The sequence below is a fragment of the Urocitellus parryii genome, chromosome 6 (assembly GCF_045843805.1).
Source record: "Urocitellus parryii isolate mUroPar1 chromosome 6, mUroPar1.hap1, whole genome shotgun sequence".
NCBI classification, from domain to species: Eukaryota; Metazoa; Chordata; class Mammalia; order Rodentia; family Sciuridae; genus Urocitellus; species Urocitellus parryii.
In genome coordinates, this window is record NC_135536.1 from 171,477,111 (window position 1) to 171,503,739 (window position 26,629).

Here is a 26,629-nt window from a genome sequence, read left to right on the forward strand (position 1 = left end):
GGACCTGAAAGCAGACATTGGCAGGGCATGCTTGCTCAGTTGAACTCTGGGGTTGTTTAATAAGGCCAAGGTGCAAGAAGGCAGCCCAGGGCATGCTTTGGATGGGCCCCATGAGATCTGCAAAACTACTGAGAAAAGCAGACCCACACCAAGGAAGGAGACGAGAGAGGCTAGGTGGCCATCTGCATCTGGTTTATTGTTCTATTTTCTCCAGACTTAGCAGAACAGAGTGTTAGGCCACCTGGGGGGCAGCCAGGTCATTCATGGGGCCAACCAGAGTCAGTGTGTATGAGGGGCCAGAGTTCATGAGACATCCACTTGAGGGAAGACTCAAAATCCAGGAGGCCTGGCAACCCCTCTTCTGTATCCTCCATGCCCAAAGCCCCCACAGTGAGGCATGATGTGAAAAGCATAAATATGCTGGTCTCAAAGGACGTGGGGGCAGCCACAGGGTCCAGCTGCTGATGGAAGCTCCATGGGAGCCTGGATGGACCGGAGGCTGTTGGGTCCACCCTTTTCACTGGAGAGAAGTCGGGATGCTGGGCCAATTGAGATGGGTCAGATGCAAACAGGACCTTTCCAGGTCACCTCTCCCTGAGCTGTACTCTTTCCCATGGTCCCCATCCCATGCTCCCCTCACTGACATCCCTGGTCTGCACAGAATCCATCTCTTCCAGAGGAACCGACCCCACAAGCGAGGCCTGGCATCCCAGCACCTCCCTGGGAGGCTCTCCTGCCAAGAGCATCAGTACTGTGCTGAGGTTTCCAGCCAGACCCAAGAAAGGGAGATGAGAGAAGCTTGTGAGGCTGAAGGGGCCTTGAGCATAGGGGGAAGGTCTCTCCCTGTTCAGCCCAAGGGTTGAGGTCTGACCACAGCCCTGGCCCTGCATCTGTTTGTACCGCCATCCAGGACATGATTGGGAATCCCGGAGGGACCTCCAGTCCAGGCTCAGTGGGGGCAACACCTGCAGACCTGGGGGGGGAGAGTGGAGGAGAGAATAAGGTCCTGGAGGAGAACTGGCTATAAGGAAACAGGAAGTGACTTCTCGTCCCCTGTTAGTTTGGATCACTGGGGTGGGCTATGTGCCTCCAACAGTTATCTAGAGGGGCTCAGGACAGGCAGACTTGGACCCCAGCTCCTCACCCCTCCCAGAGCCAGGGGAGGAGGCAATACCCAGCCAACGACCTACCGTAATTAGGAGTATGCCAGGCCTTGGAGCCCCCGGGCCGGAGAGTGGAACTTGTCAGAATCCTCAAAAGGCTGGTCTGGGATCATTAAGAAGAAAGGATCTGTAAACCCTGCACAGCCTGGGGACCTCACCTGTCTGTGCCCCTCTGGGCTGGAGATAGCAGGCAGGGAATATGGGACTTCCCAAAATTACCACCCTGAGCCCTGGCCTGGGGCCAGCACTACAGATGGAAAGCTGAGAGGTGCCCCAGACCTCTCAGGAGGTGCAGCCCACATTCTTGTTCTTCTAACTTCCTCCAATTCCAAACTCCTCTTACCAAGCCCACTTTCTTCAGAGGGCCAGTGTCAAGGTGAGGAAAGCAGATAGCCAATGACCAGGACAGTAAGGACAGAGGCCACCTTCCAGAAGCATTGACACCTATGCTCACTAGCAGCATGCTGAGTTCCACGTGGGTGAAATGCATCACTGCCCTGTTCCCTGCCCTGAATAACCTCTTCCAGTGCTTCCATTTGCTGGCAGGAAAACTCAGGACCTTCTGACCTACCTGTCCCTCATATTTTAAGCCCCAGGCACACTGGAGTTAGGACAAATTATCCAAAAATTGGAGATAAGTTTAAAAGGGACTGCATATCCTTTTATAGTCACTCTGGGACATTTATCTCAAAAGTCTACCTTAAAATTCTCTTATTCTGGGGCTGGGGCTGAAGCTCTGTAGTAGAGCACTTGCCTGTCACATGTGAAGCACTGGGGTCGATCCTCAGCACCACATTAAAATAAATAAAATAATGTTTTTTAAAATGCTCTTATGCTGAGGAATATGATTTTTTTTCTTCTCGACTTATACATACATTACTGGTTAGAGCCCAGGTTTTGTTAAGTTGATATTAACTTGGAGACTGACAAATAGCAGTCTTTTTGGTAGAAAATATAATCCCCCAAAGCAGATTAGAGTTAACTATGTGGTAGAACCAGCCTACACCGGACAATCTTATTTCAGCATCCTTCATTTTACTTACTTGGGTCTCCCACATTCTCCTTTAGGTCACCCTGTCATCCTGCTAGCTCTCTCACTCATGACTTAAATAAACCTCTGGCATGTTCTGGTATGACTTATGCCTTTAATGTTTTCAACGTGAGCTCTAACATCCTTGCTTCCCCTTCCACACACCTCCACCTGGAAGCCTCCCCTATTGAGATCCTTCCTCCTCCACTTAGAAAATGAATTCATTCTTCAAATGCTGCCTGGGTCAGGCTGTTTCTGACAGTGGCCCACCCTCTAGATGGTTCACCAAGCAGTTCCCGTTCCAACACAAAATTCTGTAATTACTTGAATCAGCCTGAACTGTTCAGAGCAGTAGGTCCTGGATGGGGCAGAAGCAGAGCTAAAAAATTTCTAGACTGCATTGGATTGCTCTGTCCCTCCTTCACTGTTTTTTCTGGTGATCAAGTGTGTCCTCACCAAGCCCCAGGCTTGCTCCACTCTCCTCCAGTGTCTGCTATAAGGAACCTGGGGCACGGAGAACCCACGGGGCACTATTCATAGTTGCTCCCCTGCCTGGGCATGGGAACCACTGCATCTGTCCCTGCCTTAGATCTGGAAATGACTTGGGTTCAGTGTGCTGGCCTTGCTCTTGTGCCTAATCCCAGCAGAAGCAGCTATCACTAGGCAGAGGAAACCACAAGGCTGTCTCTTCCTTGGCCACCCGGGCATTCCCAGGAACTAATCTTGAGAAGTATATTTTGTGCTCAAATAAATTTGTATCTTCCATACCTTAGAAGTTTCATAGTACACTTTAAAGGCTGAATGAATTCTTCAGTAATGTACCCATTTCCTTAATTTGATCGCTGATTCTTTTCTAATGAATACCATTGCATCTGGGGCTATATTCTGGACATGCTCTACCTTGCCTTTGGCCCAGCCTCTTTCAGCTCAGTGCCCCGCAAACTGCACTGCAGCTTCTCTGCCTCTGTATTTGAAGGGTGTCCCTCCGACCACTAGTTACTAAGCATCTGTTATGTAAGATGCTGAGTTAGGTGCTAAGCTCTGAATTGAGTCCCAGGAGATCTCCTGGAGACATCCCTGTGGCCAGACAGGGAACACCTGTCTTGGGGAAGACACCCTCATCTGCTCTGCTTCCGACGATTCCCTGTCATCTGGGACCTCCTCTGCTCCACATGCTATTGACTCTGCCTCCTTCCCCACAGCCAGTCTCTCCCTCTGTCTGCTAGTGAGTTTTCAACTTGGACTGGAAAGTTCTGCAGCGTGTGTATAATGTGAAAGAACAACCATTTCATTAACAGGGACAGGAGGGGTGACTTGATTTCAATGCCTAATCTAAAATGTAGGGGAGGGAAAGCTAGGTTAAACCTTATCAAAGGTCAGTTCCCTTTCGTTCCTTGAGTGACTCTGTCTCACAGTGGTGTGTGCTACCCTCTGGTGGACACAAGGAGGCACAGGAACAAGGCATGCAGCCCATGTGGGTTCCTCCAGCTCTCAGAATTGGGTCTTTGCTCTGCTCAGTCAGATGAGCCTATGGAGGTGGTCTCTAGGCCTTCTCTAGCTGGGATTTCCCTCCTCTTGGCCAAGGGGACAGTTTAGAGTCCAGAGTGCTAACTATTCCTAGCTGTGAGGTTCAGGTCCAGATGGATGTCCTTGGACCCCTGCAGAATTTCCTGCTGAGCACCCACTGCGGCAAACTGCTCAAGATGTGCGTCCAGTGGTCCCCTCCAGCCTAGCCACTGTCTTTGACCTTTCTCACGGGTCATCATGAGTCAGTGTGTATCACTCACCTGGAAGCCCCTCTCCGTGGACTCTGGGGCAGGCCTGGGGTGGGGAGCTGGGTGGACGCAGCACGGGGGCAAAGGCGCTCCTCTGCTTGACGGCGGAGATCATGTTGACAGGCGAGAAGGAGAAGACGCTGGTAGTGGGGGCAGCGGCCGGGAGGGACATGGAGGAGGCAGCCGCCAGCGGGGGGCTAGAGGGCATGACTCCGGGGCGGGGCAGGGAGGGGCAGGCGCAGCAGGGAAGGCAGTGGGAGACACAACAGGGAGACAGCACCAAAGTGAGCAGCAGGGTCGCCTGTGTGGGCTGTGGGCCTCGCTTGGGCTGCTGGCCAGGCACTAGGCTCAAACCTCCCTGGGGGCTGGGAGGGTCCTGGGGACCAGTACAGGGCCGGGTCTGGAGGTGGGCTGGGAGCCTCTGGGGTCATGGGCCAACCCTCGCCTCCTTGGGGGTTCTGGAGACCCTTTCTTGGGGCTGGAGATGACAGGGCCAGACGAGGCAAAAACAAATACAAAACCAGAGATTGGGTGATCCCCCAAAGGTAAGAGATGAATAGGTTAGGGGATTCTGAGATGCTAAAGAAATGTTTATGGGCCCTTGAGGTACCAAGGCTAGAGTCAAAAGTTCAGGGATCACAGCAGAACTGGGCACGAGGGGTTGAAGTTTGGGGGTACAGACAGGTCTTTGTGAGGCCTCCCTGCCTACACAAACACCCTAACTTTCTCCATGAATATGTTCTTCTCAATATGCCTTGTCTATCTCTGACTCTGCTTCCTGGGCACTTTGGTTCTTTCCAGCTTAATACAGGACTCTGTCATCTCCAGTCTGTACCTTGGAGTCTCCTCTATCTCTCTTTTCAATTTCAAAGAAAAGCGAGGGATCCCTGTCCTCAAAGCTTCCTGTTCTTCCATTTCAGCCATCCAGGGCTATGGCATGCTCTCCTGGGAACACTGAGGGAGCTTGCAGCCTCCTCTCCTGGAGGCTCCCGCCTAGGCATCTCTGGATCCCACCTCACTACATCCTCACCTGAACCCAAGTCCCTTCCTCCTCTTCTAAAGACTACTAAAGTCTGTGGTTTGAGCACGTCCAAGCAGCAGGCAATGGACAGTGGGTGGGGGCTTCCTGGAAGAAACCTGTAGCCTGGGACGGATACCTTTGACATCAGAGCACCCCACTCTGACTTTATTACAATGGTGTCTTCAACAGCTGTCCCCCTTCTAGATGTCTTCAGCCCCATGGTTGAATCTCCTTTAAGACAATGCGTCTGATATCTGGTGAAGCTACAGCTCCATGGAGGGCTTAAGACTGAGACCATAAAATATACTGCATCTCTCAAGGCCCAGAGTGCTCACAGACACATCTTTTAGTTGGGGTAGTACTTAGAGTTTTAGATCATTCCAAGGTTTCTGGAGATTGATGCAAAATAAATAAATAGATAGATAAATAAATAAATAAATAAATAAATAAATAAATAAACCTGTGCAGATAACCCCAGACCCTCTGGCTGGGACAGTTCAAATGTCATTCGAGGAATGTCCTGGCAAACTCAGTGAGAAATGATGCCCCATGCAATCATGCCACAAAACATTCTACACACGGGGAGTGGATGGGGACCTGGGTGAGCACTCGTGAAGACAACATCATGAGATGGAACTGGCCCTTGGCTGAGACCCGGGTGTCCTGGGATGAAGGTGGAAACAGGACTTAAGTAGCTCTGTAATTCTTGGCACACTTGCTGAATGGGGGGAGTGCAGGTGAGCCGACTTCTGTACAGCGGGGCAGTGTGTACCACTGTTGACTGCACCATGTGTATATGGCAGGGGAGGTGGTGGGGCTGCTAGAGGAGATTCAGAAATGTAAGGGGTGACCAGAGAAAGGCTGTGAGGCCACTGTCCCAGAATTGAAGGGAATGGGAATATTGCAACCTAGCCTGGCCAGGGGATACAGGCCTTGTGAGGGACACCAGAAGTCCATGCCATGTGTGGATTCTGGCTTATGGTGCTTTGGTTTCTAGAAGTTGAGCTCAGGCCAGAAGGAGAGTGCCAGACTCATCCCCAGCCAGAAAGAACAGTAGTACCCAGGACACAGACCCCTGGCAAGACAACTAGGCCTATGGCTAGATAGTTCTAGTCTCAGCAATGGCAAACAGAGGGTAGGGGAGATGAGGGGACTTTTGGCAAAGTCGCCACCAGCTACTTCTTGGGCAGCTCTCATCATTTCTTAGCAGTCTCCCAGGACTTGAGGGACAACCTCTCTTAGGAGTGATAGGGAGGATTCTGATGGGTGAGTAAGGATGGAATTACCCCCCAAGACCAGTGCTTTGTACACAATAGGTGCGTTATAAATGTCTGTTGAGAAGCTATTGATATTGGAAGGGACTGTAGGGCAGTATAGAAAGCTCAAGCATAAAGGCAGTTCTGGATGTCACTTCCCGTGACATCCAGCCATTGCCCATCCACCTAGTTCTGAGCCACCCCACTCCAAAAAATCTGAGATAGTAGGAGTTGGATCTGTGAAATCATCCATTCTTCTAGAATGTTGCCTATCTTTTTATGCTCAGTGGCACATTCAGATCTGAGAACCACCGTAGGCAGGGGGTAGTATTGATCTGAGTTTACGAGAAGAAACTGAAGTTCAAAGAAATAATGTAACTTGGGGAATGTCGAATAGCTCCTGATATGGACACTCACATTCTGAGTCCATCCCTGACCACACAGAATTCTCTCGCCCTGTTTGATGGTATTGCGGGGGCGGGGGGGCCCAGCCTCATTCTGCCCACCCATCCTTTCAAGATTGTTGGGGGCCCCCCTGAAAGCTCACTTCTTTTGAGCCCTGAGTTTCCATAGACTTCCGGCAGGGGGCGCCAGCCTCTGCCCAAAGTCCTAGCATAGATGGAAAGGTGGCAGTCCAGGATCTCAGCCCAGGTCCTGCCAATTAAAGCCGGTTTCAGGGGGACAGGAGGGCGGAAGGCGATGTGTACAACTGGGGTCATCAAAGAGAGTTAAAGATAAAAGAAGTAATCTGGCCCCAGGGCCCCAGGACCCCAGGACTCCGAGAGGAATGAGGTTCACCAGTAGCGAGAGGTCATATGAAGCCACGGTGGACCTCATGAGTTAGGAGATGGAAGCCCATCTAGGGATGGCCTGGGGGTAAGGACAATTCCCATTCTGCTTCCCCAGATTCCGGGTTCCCTCACCCCACAGGCAGGGGCACTCACTGGCGAAAGGCGAGGTGGCGGTAGAGCCATTGAGGAAGCTAGGGGAACCGGGCACACCAAGACCGGCCACACCTGGTGCACCATAGCCGCTGAGGCCCGCTCCAAGGCCACTGCCATAGCTACTCTGCTGTGAGCCAGGGCTAGGCGCGAACCCGCGGGGGGACGCGCTGCTGCAGCTTCGAGCGTAGCCTGCAAGAGGGCAGTGGTCAGGGGATCCGCGCTGGCAGGGTGGGGGCCATCCAGGCGCCCAGGGACTGCGGGGAAAGGCAACGGGACGCACCTGGCTCGGGCCCCGGCGTGGCGTCCCCGACAGCGATTGCCAGCGGGCTGCTGAAGGCATTGATGCCCACGACGGCAGGGTGCGGGTGGCTCGGCGCCAGGGGTCCGAGCGGTGCAGGCGCGCGGGGGGCGCTGTACAGAGCCTCGGCCACGTCCGCCGCGCGCTTCAGGAGGAGCTCCTGCGAAGACAAGAGCAGGGCACGGCCGGGGCAGCCACAGGCACCGGGTGGGGGGCAGCCCTGGGCCCAGCGGCGCTAGGAGGCGGGCGGAAGCGCCATACCTGGTTACTGCTGGGCACGCCGTACAGGGCCTCCGCCAAGTCAGCCGCCCGCTTTAGCAGCACTTCCTGGGGGTAGGGGAGGAGACAGCACGACGGAGGGGGCAGCCCCTGGGGGCCGCGGAGGGACCCTCTGAAGGCCCTCACCCGCTTGCCCTCAGGAAACCTTCGTCCCCATCCCGCTCCTTTGAGTACCTTGGGCAGCCTCTCGGGGTCTCCAGGGTGTCTGGGGATGACTTTCTGCAGCCTCTGGAATCCGTAGTCAATGGTGGGCTCATTCAGGGCTGGAGAGAAGGTGTTTGGAGGACAAACCCTTCTCAGAGAGGGGAAGCAGGACATAAAATGCATGCAATTGACCTATCCAGAACTGCCATATCCAGCCAAGTGCCTGGAGACCCCCCCCCCCCCCCCCGCCAGGCATAGGGATCAGAGAGATTCTGGGAAGTTTCCTCCATTCCTTGGTTTATTCATTCATAAATATTTACTGAGCCAGGCTCCATACTTGACATTAACACACATGCACTGTATGATCCTATATGTGCTCGGCGGCGGGGGGGGGGGGGGGGGGGTGTGTATATGCATATTAGTTTCTATATTCCCAGGGGGCAGAACTCTTCTCCGTTTGCATTTGGTCATATCAAGAGTTTATTATAAAAAAGAAAACCCAATCATCTCCATTTATCACTACTCAGCAGTGGACTCAGCAGTATCTGAGGGTTAGAGGTTTGCATGCACCCCAGGAAAGGGACTGTCCCACACCCTGGGTTCTTAGGAGTATGTAACAGCCTCCTAACCTGGCTCCCTGTGTCTTTCCCTGTTCTCTGGACCTCCCTCCTCTTTCTCTTCCCCTCCATCCCCTTCCTTCACCTCCCTGGAAACTCTGGAACGGACCTATAACACACCAGTTTCAAAGCCATACCTTTTCCATTTCCAGCTCAGATTTAGTTAATTTCCTTTCGTTTGCCCCAATGCTTAAAGTACTCATTGCCGGGTCTTTGCGATGGCCATTTCTTCTCCCACGACAGCCCTTCCTTCCGGATGTCTACCTCCCCATTCATCTCTCCAGTTTCAGCCTAGCCCTGTACAGCCCACACTTTCTTGAGGGCAGGTTTTCTGTCCCTCAAGTCCTGGACGGTGTAACTCCACCCACCCCACTCTAGTGGCTGCTCAGTCTCCCCGGATTAGACGCAAGCTCCCTGAGGGTAAGTTGGGTCACTATGCAGTGGCGGTGGGAGGAAGAGATAGGGAGAGGACCTAGGTCAGGGGACAGCACCAAGGTGAGGAACTGGCGGCTGGCTTGGGCTGGGGCTGGGCTAGGGAAAGAAGAACCAGACTGAGGAGGAGTCGTAGAGTACAGGCGGGTATAGGGAATGGTGAGGGTGGGGCAGCCGCCGAGGTGACAAGTACAAGAAAGGCATTGGTTAACAAAGGGAATACACCAGGAACAGTATTAGGGCACCGCGGGTAGGGCTCCCTCCTCTGATCTTAGACCTCCCCTCTGCCTCTTGATTCCTTACCTGTGTAGACAAAGCGGCCAGGGGCTCCCTTGCAAAACTGCTTGGACTTGTAGGAGAGGGTCACCTCCACAACCCCGGGAATGTGTCGCGGGGGCGTCTGCACCCGGATGGCATGGGGCGTGATGAGCTGCTAGGGGAGAGGGGAGGCCTGCAGGTCCCATCCAGAGGGGAGGGCCCAGCCCGAGGCCCCCGGAAGGAGACTGGCGGGGATGGCCCACCTCGCTCCACACGAGCACGTTTCCAAACACGACCTGCAACCCGTCGAAGAAGTTGTCGCCGATGACAATGACGGTGGCGCCGCCCGTGGTCCAGCCCTCCCCGGGGCTGATGGCCTTGATGCAGGGAGTGGCAGCTGGGAGGCAGGAGAGGACCCAGGTCAGGAGACCGCGCTAAGGCGGGGGTCTGGGGGTGGCCGGGGATGGGCCAGGAGTCCTGACCTTCGGAGGGATCCAGGCGGCGTGCCCTGCGACCATGCTTGGAGTTGTTGTGCACAAACATGTTGTCGGACACAGCCAGCACGTGTCCGTCCACGCTCACCGTGGTGGATACCACCACCTGTGGGGAGAGCCACACCAATCTGGCTGGAGCCCTCAGGGATCTCCCAGGAGGGAGGGAACTCCGGTGGGGAAGTAGCAATTTGAGGCTGGTGGCTGAATACCGGAACTTGGGGATGGGGGGGGGAGCTTCAGCTCCTGGGTTCTGAGCTGGTGGAAATGGGGCCACCTGGATCAAGTAACACTCCCAGATAAGCTGACTCCCCAGGAGCTAGAAAATCAAAGCTTTGGGAAAAACTTTGGTTCCTGAGGCAGAGTGGTCACTGGTGCACACCCAGGAACACCAGGGCTTCAAGGCAGAAATGAGATCTTAGACAAATAAGGGGGGGGGGTGCATCAGCTGGAGAACCCATCAGCAGGAGCCCCCACCCTGTTCTGGGGAGGAAGTTGGGGCTGCCTTCTCCCTGAACTGGGAGGGGTATGCAGGTTGGGGATGTGCTAAGGGCAGCTGCTCTCTGCTTCACACTATGCAAATTACCTGGGTCGTTAATCATGTAAAAATGTCACAATTAGCATCTTCTTAAGTGGGACTCTAATGAAGCCTCCCTTGGCAGCCAGCACAAGTTGAGATGGAGCTACCCCACCCCCAGCAGGCACCAGGCCGTGGAGGCACAGGGTTGAACAGAGATCTGCCCTGGCAGGGTCTCAGCCTTCCTTTCCTGCTCCCCTCCCTATTGGGAAAGGGTGGGTTTGCAGGGGAGGCTCTCCCCAAACCCACCTGGAAGCGGCGCATGTCTCGGGGATTCCCTGCATTCTTCAGGCAGTTCTGGTTGCATTTGAGAAAAAATTTGAGGAAGAACCTGAAACAATGAGGTCGTTGGGCTCAAGGTTCTGGGGGTTCTGGAAACAGATGATCAACTGCTCCCTGCCAGTCCCCCTACCAGCAAAGTAACTATGGTCTGTGTGCTCATGTGCAGGGACATACCCCATATTTCCATCATGAACTGTGTATGCACAGGTACTTGATACACACCAAATAGACCCATCATAAGAAACACCTCACTACACAGAATACCCACCATGAGCATTCAGTGTATGAACCGTGTAGTGCTTATTTGTCCACAAAATGTATAATTATCACACCCACACAACATGTATTCATCTGTTATATGTACTAAAGTATATGTACCTATTATACCCGTCACACTGTATACCATCACACAATGTATACACCAAGTGTAGCATGTATTCACACTTAGCCAGTGAAAACTTGTCACATGCTATGTATGTCTGTTATAACATGTGCCCAGCACACATATAGTACATCAATCACAGGGCATAACTTTCCCCCAGTGTAAACCCATCACCATTACAATGTATATTCACTATAAACAGCAATATCCACTATAGAAACTGTGTTTGCCTTATATATTATTACTCATAAAATAGAGCCACCACACAAGTATATATAATATGAATTCCATGTATGGCTATACTTATCCCACATATATGATATACTAGCTATACATATTCTATACCCACCATGTACCATGTATGCCCTGCCTACAGAGTATATGCACAGAAACAACATGGAGTATAGTGAACACATTAATATACCATTTTCTGTTGTACATGATTACCCAAAATACAATCATTGCAAATACTATATAGCTATCCCACATAGCAGAAACCCCCTCAGCAGATCCCTCTCACATATTCTATATCCATTATACACAAAGCAAAACCTAATCAACAGAGCACATACTCACCAAACAAATATGCAATGACTATCTTCTTCTTCTTTTTTTTTTTTTTCTAGTCTACAGTAGTTGGGGAAAAAAAATCACCATGTATTCTTCCAAACTTATCCTGAAACCATGGTTTTCAAAGACTGGTGCCCAGACCAGCAGCATCAGCATCGCCCAGGAACTTGCTAGAAATGCAAAACCAGGCCCCACTCTAGACCTGCTGGATCCAAACTCTTGTTGGGGTGTGGCTCAGACATGTGTTCTTATAAGCCCTCCAGGTAATTCCAATGCACCCTAAAGCTTGAGAACCTGCTGTAAAGCTGCACTACCCATAGCTGCTAGCCCTACATGGCACTGAACCCTTGAAATGTGGCTAGTCCCAATTTGAGATGTACACATCAGATTTCCAAGACTTACTTTTAAAAAAAGGAATATAAAAATTATTGTATTTATTGTGAGGTGAAATGACACTATTTTAGATTGGATTAAAATATCACATTTAATTTTATCAGTTTCTTCTTATTTTTTAAAATGTGGCTACTAAAAAATTTAACCTTACATGTGTGACTTGAATTATATTAGACAATGCTGTTCTGGTGTCTTATTTTAGCAAAGTCACCTCTGAGCATCTGATTTTCTAGGGGAAAGTGACTCATGTTTATTATCAATTGGGGCCCAGACTATAAAGTTAGGGGCTAATTTGTGGAGAACTGACAAGATGCAAATGACATTGTTAAAAGAAGTAAGAAATTAGCCCTGAGCTGGGCATGGTGGCTCAGGAGGCTGAGGCAGGAGGATTGCGGTTTCAAAGCCAGTCTCAGCAACTTAACAAGGCACTGAGATTGTCTCTAAATAAAATACAAAAAAAGGGGGGGGGTTTGGGGTGTGGCTCAGTGGTTAAGTGCTCCCAAGTTCAATCCCTGGTACCAAAAAAGAAAAAGAAAATAGCCCCAAGGTTACAATTTTATTTTCCTATGGACATTACCTAGCTCTGACTCTAACTTGACAGTTGTAGTCTAGCATTTTTCATACACCCCCTTTCTTTCTCCTCCCCTCCACTCCCTTCATATTTATGTATAGATTTATCTTAGTCTTTTTAAAAATTTTTTAAAGAAAATTTTTAGTTATAGTTGGACACAATACCTTTATTTATTTTTATGTGGTACTGAGGATCGAACCCAGGGCCTCGCATTTGCGAGGCGAGCACTCCACCGCTGAGTCGCAACCCCAGCCCCTTAGTCTTTTTTAAAATTTTTTTTAGTTGTAAGTGGACACAATATCTTTATTTATTTATTTTTATGTGGTGCTGAGATTCAAACTCAGTGCTTCATGCATGCAAGGCAAGTAATCTACCACTGAGCCACAACCCCAGACCCTTGTCTTGGTCTTTTTGAGCCAGCTTTGTCATCCTACTGGTTCTCTCACTAATAAGTTACAGAAAACTGTAATGCATGCTCAGTAACAATTTATATGAGGATCATGCTTTATTACATTTGAAGATCGTGCTTTGGCAAAGTTGATTGTCCCTCATAATCTCCTGCCTTCCAGGGCTGGGCCTGGAGTTGAAGGACTTCTGGTAAGGTCTAGGAGAACCAGGAGTAGTACCCAAACCTCTCTTTTGTCCTATAGTGCCCAGTCCCCGAGTGCCTGTTTTCTGCTGTGGGTTGGTGCTGGGGCCGGCTCCATCCTCTTTCCCCTCCTCTGGGAGCCCACACCATGGAGGCTGGAGGGGCTCCCTCCGTAGGCTGACACACGTGAGGTGTCATTTTATTCCAACTGAGCAGTAGGGAAAGGATGATAATAGAGTAAGAAGAAATAGAGGGAGCAGTTCCTCCAAGCCATGTCTGAGCAGAGGCCAGATGTGGGAGAGGGTCAGAGAACCTGGTGGGAAGGGGAGTTGGAGAGAGATGAATACACATGTGGACATGGAAACTGAGGAACTGTGTTCTCCTTGAAGGAAGAGAGCCTGGGCAAGGGCTGGACCAGTGAAGGTGAGGCTCTAGAGTCTGGGACACCCTCTCGGGACATGTGGCAGGTAGGTATGCATGTTTTGTTGAGGGGCTCTGAATCACCAAGAAAGTGTCCTTCATCTCCAAAGTCTGGATGTCTGCTGAGCAGCCATCCTGACCCTTGGCATGATGGGGCTGGAAGGAATTTAGAGATGTCCCCTTTCCTAACTGGGAGGGGCTACAGGCTGGGGGAAGCAAGGCAAGCCAAGCCCACAGCTCTGGCTGACCCTGTGCCCCACTGGGGTGAGCAGTACAGGACTGTACCCAGTGCCATCCCCATTAGTGGTCATGAGGATCTCAAGAAGCATGGTTGCCTCATGTTGATCATGTCATAGAATGGGTGGTATGAGAAAGTTCAAATCCCAGGAGCTGCCATAGAATTACTGTATGAAAGTACTATAAATACAAGTACAAAATGCTTCAGGGAGAGAGCTTCACAAACAAACGAAGGAACAAAAGTCCAAAAAACCTCAAAGTGAACCAGGTCTAATCTTAATCCAGCCTGGAACTCTGCTGAGTTTGTCACTTGGCATTATCTTGTTTAATCCTCTCAAAATCCTGAGGTGGTCTGCAACCATTCCCACTTTACAGATGAGAAAACCAAGGTTAAGCAGGAATAAATTACAGAGTAATTTATTACTAGCATTACAGTAAATGCCAATGTCAGAATTTGAACTTGAGTCTTTATGAACCTCTGATGCTGACAAGAGTCCTGGAAAAGTCCCTCTAAGTGGGGCTACCAGAGTTGTACCTTTCCCACACACCAGGCTGCTCCTGCTGCTGCAAGACCATGCAGCATGTCCTTCAAAAGCATCCCTGAAAGGCATCCTGTGCAGGACCCAGTAGAGCTATTTGATGGGGATTTCCTCAAGGTTACAAATTTGCACCTAGTTTTGGACCTTTGGTTGCTTGGACTATTGCTCGGTCTGAGATTTTCAGGATTAAGAAATAATTGAGGGCTCGGGATATGGCTCAAGTGGTAGCACGCTTGCCTGGCATGTATGAGGCACTGGGTTCGATCCTCAGCACCACATAAAAATAAAATGAAGATATTGTGTTTTTCTAAAACTAAAAAATAAAAATATTTAAAAAAAATTTTTAAAAAAGAAATAATTGAATGAGATGAGCTTAGAGTTGATAATTATTAAAAATAATCATCAGTGTTATATATGGTTTATTATTCTATTCTGCCCATATGTTCAACATTCTTCATAATAAAAAATGTAATAAAAGACCAAATGAAGAGCTGTGAATAGTGGTCATCCAGCTAATAAAACATTTAAATTGGGGCTGGGGCTGGGGTTCAGCGGTAGCGCACTTGCCTAGCATGTGTGAGGCACTGGGTTCGATTCTCAGCACCGCATATAAATAAATAAAATAAAGGTCTGTCACCAATTAAAATATATTAAAAAAAATTTAAAGTGTGGTAATTATGCATCATGATGCCATGGTTTCAATGAAAGGTAAGAGTGCCTCACCTGCACATCTTCCTTACTACATCCTGAACTTGGTCTAGTCTTCCTAATCACCTTTATAAAGGCTATTTATTCCTCCCAGTAAAAATAGCTTAAGATGGAATTAAAATGAGCCTTTCTGGTTGATGGAATATTCCCTACCAAAGATGCAAGTGCTGGGTTGATTATGATTCAAGTGCACACGCTGGACTTACACACAACTTCTCAAGGGTGACACCACTGCATCAGGAAATCTCCCCAGCACAGTGCTTTACTTAAAAGACACACTCAATAGATGAGGAAAATGTGGAGGAATGGATGTGAGTCCTCTGCTAGACTCTGGGTTCACAGGGATGGAAAGCAGAGTGGGATGGGTCTGCTTTCTGGAAGGCAATGTCCAGGGGTGGTACAGTGGGATACCTGCTAAGATTCTGTCTAGCATTCCCCTGCTGCTGTGAGTGTTGGCTGTTAAAGGGCTCACAGCTGCCCCACTACCTGATCATTACCCCAAGCCAGGAGCATATCCTCCCTGCCTGCAGCCCACAGCCAATGACAGACTGAAGTAACAAGAAGGACCAGTTCTTGGGGCCATTCACATACCACATTGGATCAGCAAGCTAAACCTCCAAGCTCCATAAACTTGCCAAACTCCCTCTCCTGACTTAACCAACCTCCCTTGCTCCTTCTCTCCCAAGGGCTTTCCTCTAATAACCCACTTTCGCAAGAATCCCCACCCTGGCCTCTTCTAGGAATTCCATCCTAAGAAACCAGGTCACAAAGCTGAGGCTTTTCATTGGTTTTACCCTCCCTTCCCACTGAGACACTTACTTAAGGCTAAAATTACATTCCTACTTCCAAAGAGGAAGCTGTTAGTGACTGAAAGAACTGGGCTGAGAGTCCAAGTGGGTTTTCACCTACAGGACTGTTAGGAACAAGGAACTGAATGTCCAGATTTCAGTGCTATCCAATAGAATTCTTCCTAGAATGACGGTTTCTAGCCACATGTGGCTGTTGAGCACTTGGAATATGGCTCGTGAGACTGAGGAACAGTTTAAATCTGATTTCATTTTCATTCATGTAGACTTAGTCACATATGGCTCTTGGATGCCATATTGGACAGTGCTGATCTAGAAAGAGGGAGTGCCAATGACTGGATACATAAGTTGGGGCATTTTCTACAGAATAACAGTGTATCCTGTGAAGGTCTTGGGAAAGAAAGCAGGATCAGAGCACACCGTAGGATAAAATTGCATATGTACTTCCAAACTCAAAGTTGGCACTGCAGCCTGCAATGGGGGAATGGGGGAGGGGTCCTCTACTAATTTGTATCCTAAAGGAGTGGCCTTTGAGTTCATGAGCTTCAGAAGAAACACAACAGCTTCCCTGGGGCAGAGTGGCTCTCCAGTGTCTTCCTGGCATGGGAGTGTACAGATGCTACCCAACTCGTTCCCTCATTCATTCCCACACCCACTTAGAGTTTTTGATTAAATAATTTCTGCATGTCAGGTGTTGTGGATCTAGAAGCGAACAAGATCTTAAGGAACTTATAAGCCAATAGGAAAGACAGACACTCAAGGAACAACCAGTAAAACACGTGGTGGGTGTGGCAGGATAATTTGCCAAGTGTCATTGGGGGCAGCCACTTGTGTTCCCTGTGAGGGATGCAAGGATTCCTGCAGCTCACATTTGATCTTGGGCACTGGGTCTTAGAGGACCTCACAGAGAAGTAGAAGGCACAGGGAACAACAGCTCTGGAGAACACCACTCCCGGAGAAGTATACCAACAGCCTGGGATAGCCTGGGGGTTGGCACCAAATCATATGGAATGTGGGCCCTGTGGGGAGATGGGAAGTCTGCACGGAGTGTCTTACTGACTGTGACACTTGGAAGAGTCATTTTCCTCCCAGAGAGAAGCCAGGACCAAAGGGCTTAAGTGAGAGAAGGGAAGGTGAACAAGGAGGTTGCTGAAATTGTTCAGGCTCATATGGAGGTGGCTTGGGCTACTTCCTGGCCTTGGTCTCCAGTAATAATTAAGTCAGAGAGTCCCTAGGGCCATAACCACCTGACAGACCAGGTCCAGGTCGCCTCACCAGGATCCCCAACCAGGGTAGAGAGGTGGCTGCAGTGCAGATGGGCTGGGGGACTATAAATAGCCAGGGCGCATACATTAGCATGCCAATGCACCCGCACCCCATCCTCTATGCTAATGGCCCACCATGCGCCTGAACACCTTCTGTTCCCCTGCATGCATTTGCATGCACAATTAGCATAATCTTGTATAATTAATGAACAGCGTCAATTTTAGCTCCTAAGTAATTTGATTAACATGTTGATAGGGCACTTACCAGGCTCTCCAAACCTCAGGGCTGGGCATGGGGCCTGAAGAGAAGGGAAAAGGGGTGGAGAGACTGCTCAGGGGCCCCCAGCTGCCCATGAAGAATGGTGGTGACTCCACTTTCTCCAAATAGGGCCTGAGGGAGGGGAGGAAAGGTGGAGGAGCTGCGGATGGGAGGACTCAGGGCACTCCATGTGGAGCTGGTGACAGTGGGTGGCCTGAGCATTAAGCCTGTTTGTGCCTGTATGGACACACTTACATACACATCCCTTGCCTGTTTCCCCAGCTTGGGGAGTCTTCTGTGAATGCAAGATACTGAACTCCACAGGAAGAACAGAAGAAGATGAGAGGAAAAGTAGGAGGGATGGCGGCAGGTGATGGACAGGCAGAAGAAGCCACAGAGGAGGAAGGCAAGCTGTGGGTGACATGGGGATGTGGGGGGAGGGATAGATTGAAGGATGGATGTCTCTGTTCCTCTGGCCTTGCACGACGATGTGTTGGGCTCCAGGGGCAGAGACCTCAGCACCTCCTCTTTAAGAATCATGTGAGAGATGGGTAGGGTGGTGTTGGCAAGGTCTGGCATTTTCACAATATGCCCAGCAACCCAGGGCAGAGAGAATAGAGAGAAGGCTGAGTGTGGCCCTTTTCTACTCAGAGAGAGACCTAGTGCCCGCCCTAGATATCCCAGGCTTGTGCTCTCCTGCTCAACTCTGACTGTGAGCAGAGTCAGGAAGTTCTTCCTTGGCTCTGAGTGTTCTTGCTGCTGTCTAGACTCCAGAAGATCACTCAGGGCAGAGTGGCAGGAAAGAGACGGCACCATGGCAGACACTGCACTGTGCACTGCATAAACATCTGACTTCACCGCATCCTCTCCTTTACATCTTCCCATCCATCCCCTCCCCAACCTCCCTACCAGGTGACCTATCAGTCAGCTCCACTTTGCAAATTAGGAGACTGAGGCTGAGAGGGGACAGTCCTTGTTCTAAGTCACATGGCCACACACCCCAGGTTGGCTTGAGTCCCTAACCCTGAATAACCCTTCACTTTAAGAGAGAACTTGCCATTCAAGGTGTAGGTATCATCCTCTAGCTCTCCCTACTCCACCCATTATGGTTCCCAGGCTGCCTCTGCTTCTGCACTCTCCTCCTCCAGTTTCTGCTAGGGGCATTGTCCCCAGCTCTACTTCTACCTCAGCATGAGGACCACTTGGGCCCTGAGCTTGACTTCAGTTGCCTAGAGATCTTCCTATTAAGTCCTTACAGTTGGCATCTTGGCCTATAGGACTCCCAGGGAAAATGGAGAAATATCTCCCAAAACCCCTCCACTTCTGTCTCCCTCAAATGCTCTGAGCTCTGAAAAGGGTGGGGGCAGGGAAAGGAAGTGCAGGTCATTTGGATGGCAAGAGGAAAAGTCCCACCTCAGCACTGACCCAGCAGGGAGGTTCTGGAACTCAAGGGGAATTGCCAAATGGGTCCTGGACAGAACTCTGTGCTTACAGGTGAATTGTGGAAGCACAGAGTCTCTGCTAGGAGGGACAGAAGGAGAGGACACTAGTGTGGGCTTGTTTTGTGACCACTCCAGTAAGAAGGCGACTGGTTCTTTGGGGCTCTAAATTGGGATCTAAATTTGCCCCTAACAAGGTACACTAGAGCTGACCTCTGCCAGGTGGTTTAGACCTGATCTGTTTCAAGAGTGTCACTGAACAACACCCACTGGATAGGAAGCACAGGTAGTGTCCACAGCTCAAAGTTTCTGCTTGTTCCTCCTGGGAGCCAAGGAGGAGAGCCCTGGTCCTCCCACGGGAGGGAATCTTCCACTTGCTCTCTACTCCAGGATCATCCTGGCCAATCAAGCAAATATTTGAAGTCTTAGAGCTGTGATATCTGATAAGGTAATCACATATGATTATTTAAATCTGACTTAATTATAATTAAATGCACTTAAAAATTCAGTTCCTCAGTCATGGCAGCTATACCTCAAGTGCCCAATAGCTGTGTGTGGCTATTAGCTACCATATTGGTCAGTGAGAACGTTTCCATTGGTGGAGAAGGTTTTATCAGATGTTGTCTTACATTGCTCTCTATTTCCTCTTATCGTTATGTAATATGCACAACCTCAACTGACCTATGTTCAAGATCACTGATTTTTTTTCATAATTATGAAATGTTTCTTACATAATTATATTTTGACCTCTGGACTGCTCTGTAAGCTCTCAGAGGGCAGGAATCATCGTTTAAACCTCTCTCTTTTCCTGAACATTTATCATAGTGCCTGCTCCACAGCAAGTATGCTGATTCATGATGAAATTAAAAGATCAAAAATGACTATGATAATGCATGCTGGACCAAAGTCCCCAATTATTTTTAACAGGAAACAATGTCAAATCCTGTTCTCAAGTTTAAAATGTCAGGTGCAGGGACAGGACTTTGAGAAATGCAGAATAAATCTGAGGATCCATTCTTTCATAAAGCAACAAGAACACTGACAAAAATGGTCAAAATCAACTTTTTAGTTGAAAACTGACAAATGTTTGCAACCTAAGGAACATATAATCAAGAAATATCACGCTTATAAAAAAAGAAGTTTGGTGATATTAACTTTCTTTATTTCATTCCCTCTCTCCCAGCCTTGTTGAAAATTAGTAGCCTTGCAAGCATAATAGCTGTTTTAAAAAAAGTATCTTTGCAACTACCCAAAGGAGCCAAGTGGGTCTGGAGCTTCTCAACAAGCTGTATTCTTAGACATGTGTCACTATTTGACCCATTTGGTGGCCCCACGCTAGCCCTGGTTAGAACTTGTTATTTGACCTGACTCAGAGCTTGCTCAGTGGGAAAAACTCTATCTTCAGGGTGTTTGTTAGAAATAATAAACAAAATAACAAAAGTTGTTTAACATTGCAGCTTCTTGAGGCAGCAATACTAGTTGGGGTAAATTAATCTGGTCAAAAATTTTTAAGGGAAAAAGGCAGAGGAATAAGATGTTCAGAGCCAAAAGGCTCTAACATTCCTGGAAATCTAGAAAGCATGAATGTGTGTAGGGAAGGGCACATGTGCAGGAAAGGGCTGGGAAGGCTGTTACCCCACCCCTAACTTTCTGCCCAAGTGGGAAGTAGAGTCCAAGGCAGGGTTGTGAATTGCTGGAACAATAAACACATTTTCCCCACTCCCAACAGCCTCTCTGCAAAGAGTTAAAGGCTTATTGGTTCAAGGCATTTCAGGAGATGCCTGTCCAATCATGAGCTGACCACTAGGCTAACAGTAGATGCTTCAGTGACCACACATGTTGAGAAATACAGACTTTATAGAATTAGTTCAGGAATGTCACTAAACAGAGACAGTAACAAAAACACGGGGGAGATCTGATTTTCAAAGGTGCTACATTATGTTATTAAAATGTCCAGTTTTCAGCAAATAATTTTGATACTTGCAAAATTATAGGAAATTCAGGTCCATACATGGGAAATAAAGTAGTCAATGAGAATTGTCTCTGAGGAAGCCTAGCCTTTCTAGACAGAGAATTTAAATCAGTTATTATAATAGTTCATAAAACTAAAAGAAACCATATCTAAAGAATTCATGAAAAGTAAGGAAGGATGTCTTACCAGAAAGAAAATATCAAAAAGATATATAGGATTGGGATTGTGGTTTAGTGGTAGAGCACTTGTCTAGCATGTGTGAGGCCCTGGGTTCAATTCTCAGCACCACATATAAGTAAAGTAAAGGTCCACTGACAACTAAAAACAAATAGTAAAAAAAAAAGATATACAAATTGATTTTTTTAAAAAAGCCCCACTGGAATTCTGGAATTGAAAAGGACAATAACTGAAATGAAAAAAATTCCTTAGAGGAACTCAAAAGCGTATGTCAGTTTACAGAATACAGTTGACAGAATTCAGTGAACTAGAACAGACTTTAGATGATCTAACTTAGGATGAGAAAGAAAAAGAATGAAAAAAAAAATGAACAGAACCTAAGAAACCTATGGGACATCATAAAGCAGGAAAGGGAAAGGGGAGAAAAAGTATTTGAAGAAATAATGGTCCAGGGGCTGGGCTTAGTGGTAGAGCACTTGCCTCGCACATGTGTGGCACTAGGTTCGATCCTCGGCACTACATAAAAATAAATGAATAAAATAAAGGTATTGTGTCCATCTACAACTAAAAAATAATTTAAAAATGTTTAAAAAGAAATAATGGCCCAAACTTTACAAATCTGATGAAAAAAAATTATCTGGTATATTCAAGAAACTCAATGAACTCAAGTAGTATGAACTTGGAAAGATCCATACAAATATATATCATGCTCAAACTACAGGGGAAAAAAAAAAAGAATCTGAGAAGCGCCAGTCACAAGGCGCATGCCTGTAATCCCAGAAGCTGGGGAAGCTGAGGCAGGAGGGTCTAGAGTTCAAAGCCAGCATCAGCAATGGTGAGGTGCTAAGCAACTCAGTGAGACCTGTCTCTAAATAAAATACAAAATAGGGCTGGGGATGTGGCTCAGTGGTTGAGTGCCCCTGAGTTCAATCCCTGGTACCAAAAGAATCTGAGAAGCAACAAGAAAGGAAGTAACTTATCATGTATAACAGATCCTCAATAATATTACTTTTATCTTATCATCAGAAACCATGGTGATCAGGAGGCAGTGAGATGACATATTGTGCTGAAAAGAAACTACTGTCAATTAAAAATTCTGTATCCAGCAAAACTATCCACTTCAATTTTGAAGGAAAAATTGAGACATTTTTGGGTAAGCAAAAACTGAGAGTTCATCACTAACAGATCTGTTCTGTAAGAAATACTAAAAATAAAAGAACACAAGGAAATAATTCAAATTCATATGAAGAAATAATGAGTATCAGTAAAAGTAAGTACACAGATAAATATAAAGGATTGTACATTTCATTATTTTCTTTTCCTCTCTAATTTGAAAGACAACCGCACATGTGTGGGAACTCTATATGTTCCACTCATTTTTTTCTATAAATCTACTGTAAAGATATGTTCTATTTTTAAAAAGGTAACTGCATAAAGCAGTAATTATGCTCTGGATTGATAGGCTTACAAATGTTTAAAGATGTAATACTATTGATCATCATAATGATCCATAGAGGGGAGAATGGAGCTATATTGGAGCATTGTAGAAGAAAGAAACAGTCAATTCAATAACAATAGTTGGTGACCACATTACTCGACTTTCAACAGTGGATAGAACGAGCAGGCAGCAGATGAACCAAGAGACAGAAGACTTGAACAACACTATAGATCACTAGAACTAAGAGACAATCATAGATTACTCCACCCAACAACAGCAAATTAAACATCCTTTTCAAGTATGCATAGGAATTCTCTAACAAAGACTAAATATTAGGTCATTTTAAAAGCCTCAATAAATTTTAAGGGATTAGAGCCATACAAAGTATGTTCTGTGGCCACAATGGAATTAAATTTAGAAATCAATAACAAAAGGACATTTGGAAAAAAATCCACAACAAATATGTGGAAATGAGAAATGAAATAATACGCTTTTAAATAATCAATGAGTCAAAGAAGAAATAAAAAAAATCTTTGAGATAACAAAAATAAAAACACAACATACTAAATCTTATGAGATGTTGCTAAAGAACACCCAGGTGGAAACTGATGGCTGTAAACACCTATGGTATAAAAGAAGAAAGATCTCAAATCTATCACATAAAACTAGAAAAAGAAGCAGAAACAAAACAGTAGGAAAGAAATAATAAAGATTAAAGTAGAAGTAAATGAAATAGAGAATAGGAAAGAGAAAATCAATGAAAAGACTTTTTTATTTTTAAAGATCAACAAAATTGACAAATACTTAGCTAGATTCTAACAAAGAAAAGACTCAACTTACCAAAATCAGGAGTAAAAGAGGGGAAATCAGAACAGACCTTACATAAATGAAAAGAATTATAAGGAAACACTATGAACAACTGTTTGCTAATCCACTTAAAAAATATAGATGAAATGGACAAGTTCCTAGAAAGACAGAAACTATTGAAAATGACTCACAGGGCATTATGGTACAGGCCTGTAATTATAACTGCTCAGGAAGCAGGAAGATTGCAAATTCAGGGTGAGCCTGGGCAACTCGGTGAGATCTTGTCTTGAAATAAAATATTTAAAAAGGTCTGGGTTGTAGCTCAGTGGAAGAGCACTTGCCTAGCCTTTGTGAGGTCCTGGGTTCAATCCCTAGCATTGCAAAAAAAGAAAGAAAGAATAATCGACCTCAGAAGAGACATGAAAATCATACAGAATCATGACAAGAAATTGAATTAGTTATTTAAAAGCTTTCCACAAAGAAAATACCAAACCCAGATGGTTTTTTGTCTTTTTTTTTTTTGGGTGGAGTAGGGGTGGTATCAGGAATTGAACTCAGGGGCATTCAACCACTGAGCCATATCCCTAGTGCTATTTTGTATTTTATTTAGTGATACGATCTTATCGAGTTGATTAGAGCCTTGCTTTTGCTGAGGGTGGCTTTGAACTCTTGATCCTCCTGCCTCAGCCTCCCCAGCTGCTGGGATTACAGGTGCTCACCCCTATGCCTGGCCTAGATGGTTTCAATGGTGAATTCTATCAGTATTTAAAGAAAAATATTGATCCCTCAGAAGTCTTCAAAGAACTAAAAGTTGGACCCCTACCTTACACTACAAAAATTAACCCAAAATGGAACATAGACATAAATATAAGTACTAAAAATATAAGAATTTTAGAAGAAAACCTAGGAGTGAATATTGCTAAGAGTCAATGCTTTCTTAGATGTGACACCAAAAATACAAGTGACCAAAGAAAATTTTGATCAATTGGATTTTATCAAAATTTAAAACATCTATGCTTCAAATGACACTATCAAGAAAGTGAGGGCCTGGGGATATAGCTCAGTTGGTAAAGTGCTTGCCTTGCATGCACAAAGCCCCAGGTTCAATCCCCAGCACCACAAAACCAACCAACCAACTAAACAAAACAAAAAATTGGCCTGGGGTTGTGGCCCAGTAGTAGACAGCTTGCCTAGCACATGTGAGGCACTGGGTTTGATCCTCAGCATCACATAAAAATAAATAAAGAAAACAAAGAAAGTGAAAAAACAGTCTACAGAATGAGAGAAAATGTTTGCAAATCCTACATTAAAGTAAGGTTCTCATATCCACGATGTATCAAGAACTCTTAGAACTCATTAATAAAAAGACTACCAAATTAAAAAATCTGGGCATTCTCCAAAGACATGCAAATGGCTCATATGCATATGAAAAGATGCTCAATATCTTTAGTCTGGGGAAACTGCAAATAAAAACTACAATTAGTACAACTACAATGCACCAATAAAAAATGTGAAAAAGGGGGAAAATGTAGGAATTTAAAAAAACCCATAAGGATAGCACTTTACACTCTCTAGGATAGCTACAATAAAAAACTAGACAATAACAAGTGTTGGTGAGGATGTGGGAAATTAGAACCCTCACACATTACTGGTGGGGTATAAATTAGCGCAACTGTTTTGGAAATCTGTTGCACATTGCCTCAAAATGTGAAACAGTTATGATATCACTTAGCAATTCCAGTGGAGTTATAAACATTTGTACACACAAAACTTTGTATGTAAAGGTTCACAGCAACATTATTTGCCATAGCTAAAAAATTAGAATTAACTCAGATATCTATCAACTGATGAATGAATAGATAAAAACTGGTACATTTTTACAATGGAATGGTAGTTGGCAACAAAATAGAATGAAATGCTGATATGTACTATAGTACATATGAGATTTGAAAATACCATACCAAGGAATAGAAGCCAGTCACAAAAGACCATGTAATATATGATTCCATTAATAAGAAATGCCCAGAATAAGCAAATCTATAGAGACAGAAAGCAGATTAGTGGTTGCCAGAGGGTCAGGCAGAGGGGAATAAGGAGTGACTGCTAATGGCTATGAGGTTCCTTTTTGGGGTGATAAAAATATTCTAAAGTTAGATAGTGCTGATAGTTGAACAATTTTGTGAATAATAAAAACCAACCTAACTGTACACTTTGAAAGAGTGAATTTTTAAAAATATTTCTTTTAGTTGTAGATGGACACAATACCTTTATTTACTTTTTATGTGATGCTGAGGATTGAACCCAGTGCCTAACACATGCGAGGCAAGTGCTCTGCCACTGAGCCACAACCCTAGCCCCCAAAAGAGTGAATTATTTGGTATGTCAATTCTGTCTCAAAAAATTCTATCATAAAAAATTCAAACGCACGAGCATAGGTATATATTCCTGGGCTGATGGATGTGGGAAAATTAGGCATTTTAGTAGACTCAAATTTAATAGGGGTCAAAATTAGCATGAGAAAGAAAGAAACCCACATTCTGTGTCGGAGCTCTGCACAAGGTGAAGTGGCAGGTGGAAGAAGAGGTACTTCTGGGTTAGTTCCATTCCTAAGAACTCACCTTCACATCCCCCAGAACACAAGGCCTCTCAAGTCACAGGCGGAGTGAGGCCTGGTTCTGAGCTACCTCCCTGTTCTAAAAAGGATACCACAGAGGGAGGTATATCAAGAGGGAGAGGCGTCTAGTAGCCATGGACACGGGAAAACTTGAGTTTGTTCATAGGAAGAAGGACAAGGAGAACGGCCAGACAGAAGGTGTCTGTGGCAGAGAATGCCCGCTGTACCTGCCACCCACATTCCTTCCTTCCTTTTCATGACAGAATCCTCTGCGTTTGACTTGGACTCTGGGAGGCCCGCTAAGAGCCTACCTTCCCGGGCCTCCCTTGCAGGGAGGTGTGGCCACGTGACAAACCTCTAGCAAGCAGCATAAAACAGAAGTGAGGTGTGACCTTAGCTCATGTCTCTGTAAGGCCGCTGCTCGCCCCATTTCTTCTAAACCCCTTTGGTGCCTCTGAACCTTCCTGGACTATGGAGATAAAGGTGTCATCTTCAGGGACAAGACCGTTGGTTCTGGGTGACTTTATGGAGAAGAACCACCCCAGTGTGACTACTTCTGGACAGTTTTGGGAGACAGAACCAGACTAACAGTGAGGCCACTGTATTTGGGGACTCTGTTACAGTAGATGACCCTATCCTAGGCAGGGCCATCCCATGGCAAGGCTGATTGGAGAGGGAGGAAACAGACTCTATGACTAGAACAATCATGAACAGGATGGTCCACAAGAAATCTGAGGGAGGAGCAAAAGTAAGATTTCTACCAGCAGAGTGGCCACCCAGCTGACAGCTTCCGTGTGTCCTGTTTCCACAAGAGGTGAACAGGCCAGCTTTGGCATGCTTAAAGGGAACGGTGCTCTGTGTGTGTGCTCAGGAGTC

At 46.7% G+C, this 26,629-nt stretch overlaps 1 protein-coding gene across 1 annotated transcript in view; it reads right to left on the reverse strand.

Moving 5' to 3' along the window:
* Positions 1-276: 276 nt before the first annotated feature.
* Positions 277-26,629, reverse strand: part of Ebf4 (EBF family member 4) — a 62,351-nt gene continuing 35,998 nt past the window's right edge. The window contains exons 8-18 of the mRNA XM_026409727.2: positions 10,535-10,616; positions 9,700-9,817; positions 9,481-9,614; positions 9,263-9,389; positions 7,941-8,029; positions 7,749-7,814; positions 7,470-7,647; positions 7,190-7,378; positions 3,981-4,178; positions 1,191-1,266; positions 277-973 (exon numbers count right to left, since the gene is read on the reverse strand). Coding sequence (XP_026265512.2) covers positions 1,196-1,266; positions 3,981-4,178; positions 7,190-7,378; positions 7,470-7,647; positions 7,749-7,814; positions 7,941-8,029; positions 9,263-9,389; positions 9,481-9,614; positions 9,700-9,817; positions 10,535-10,616 — 1,252 coding nt within the window. The 3' untranslated portion in view covers positions 277-973; positions 1,191-1,195. The remainder of the gene's footprint in view (positions 974-1,190; positions 1,267-3,980; positions 4,179-7,189; positions 7,379-7,469; positions 7,648-7,748; positions 7,815-7,940; positions 8,030-9,262; positions 9,390-9,480; positions 9,615-9,699; positions 9,818-10,534; positions 10,617-26,629) is intronic.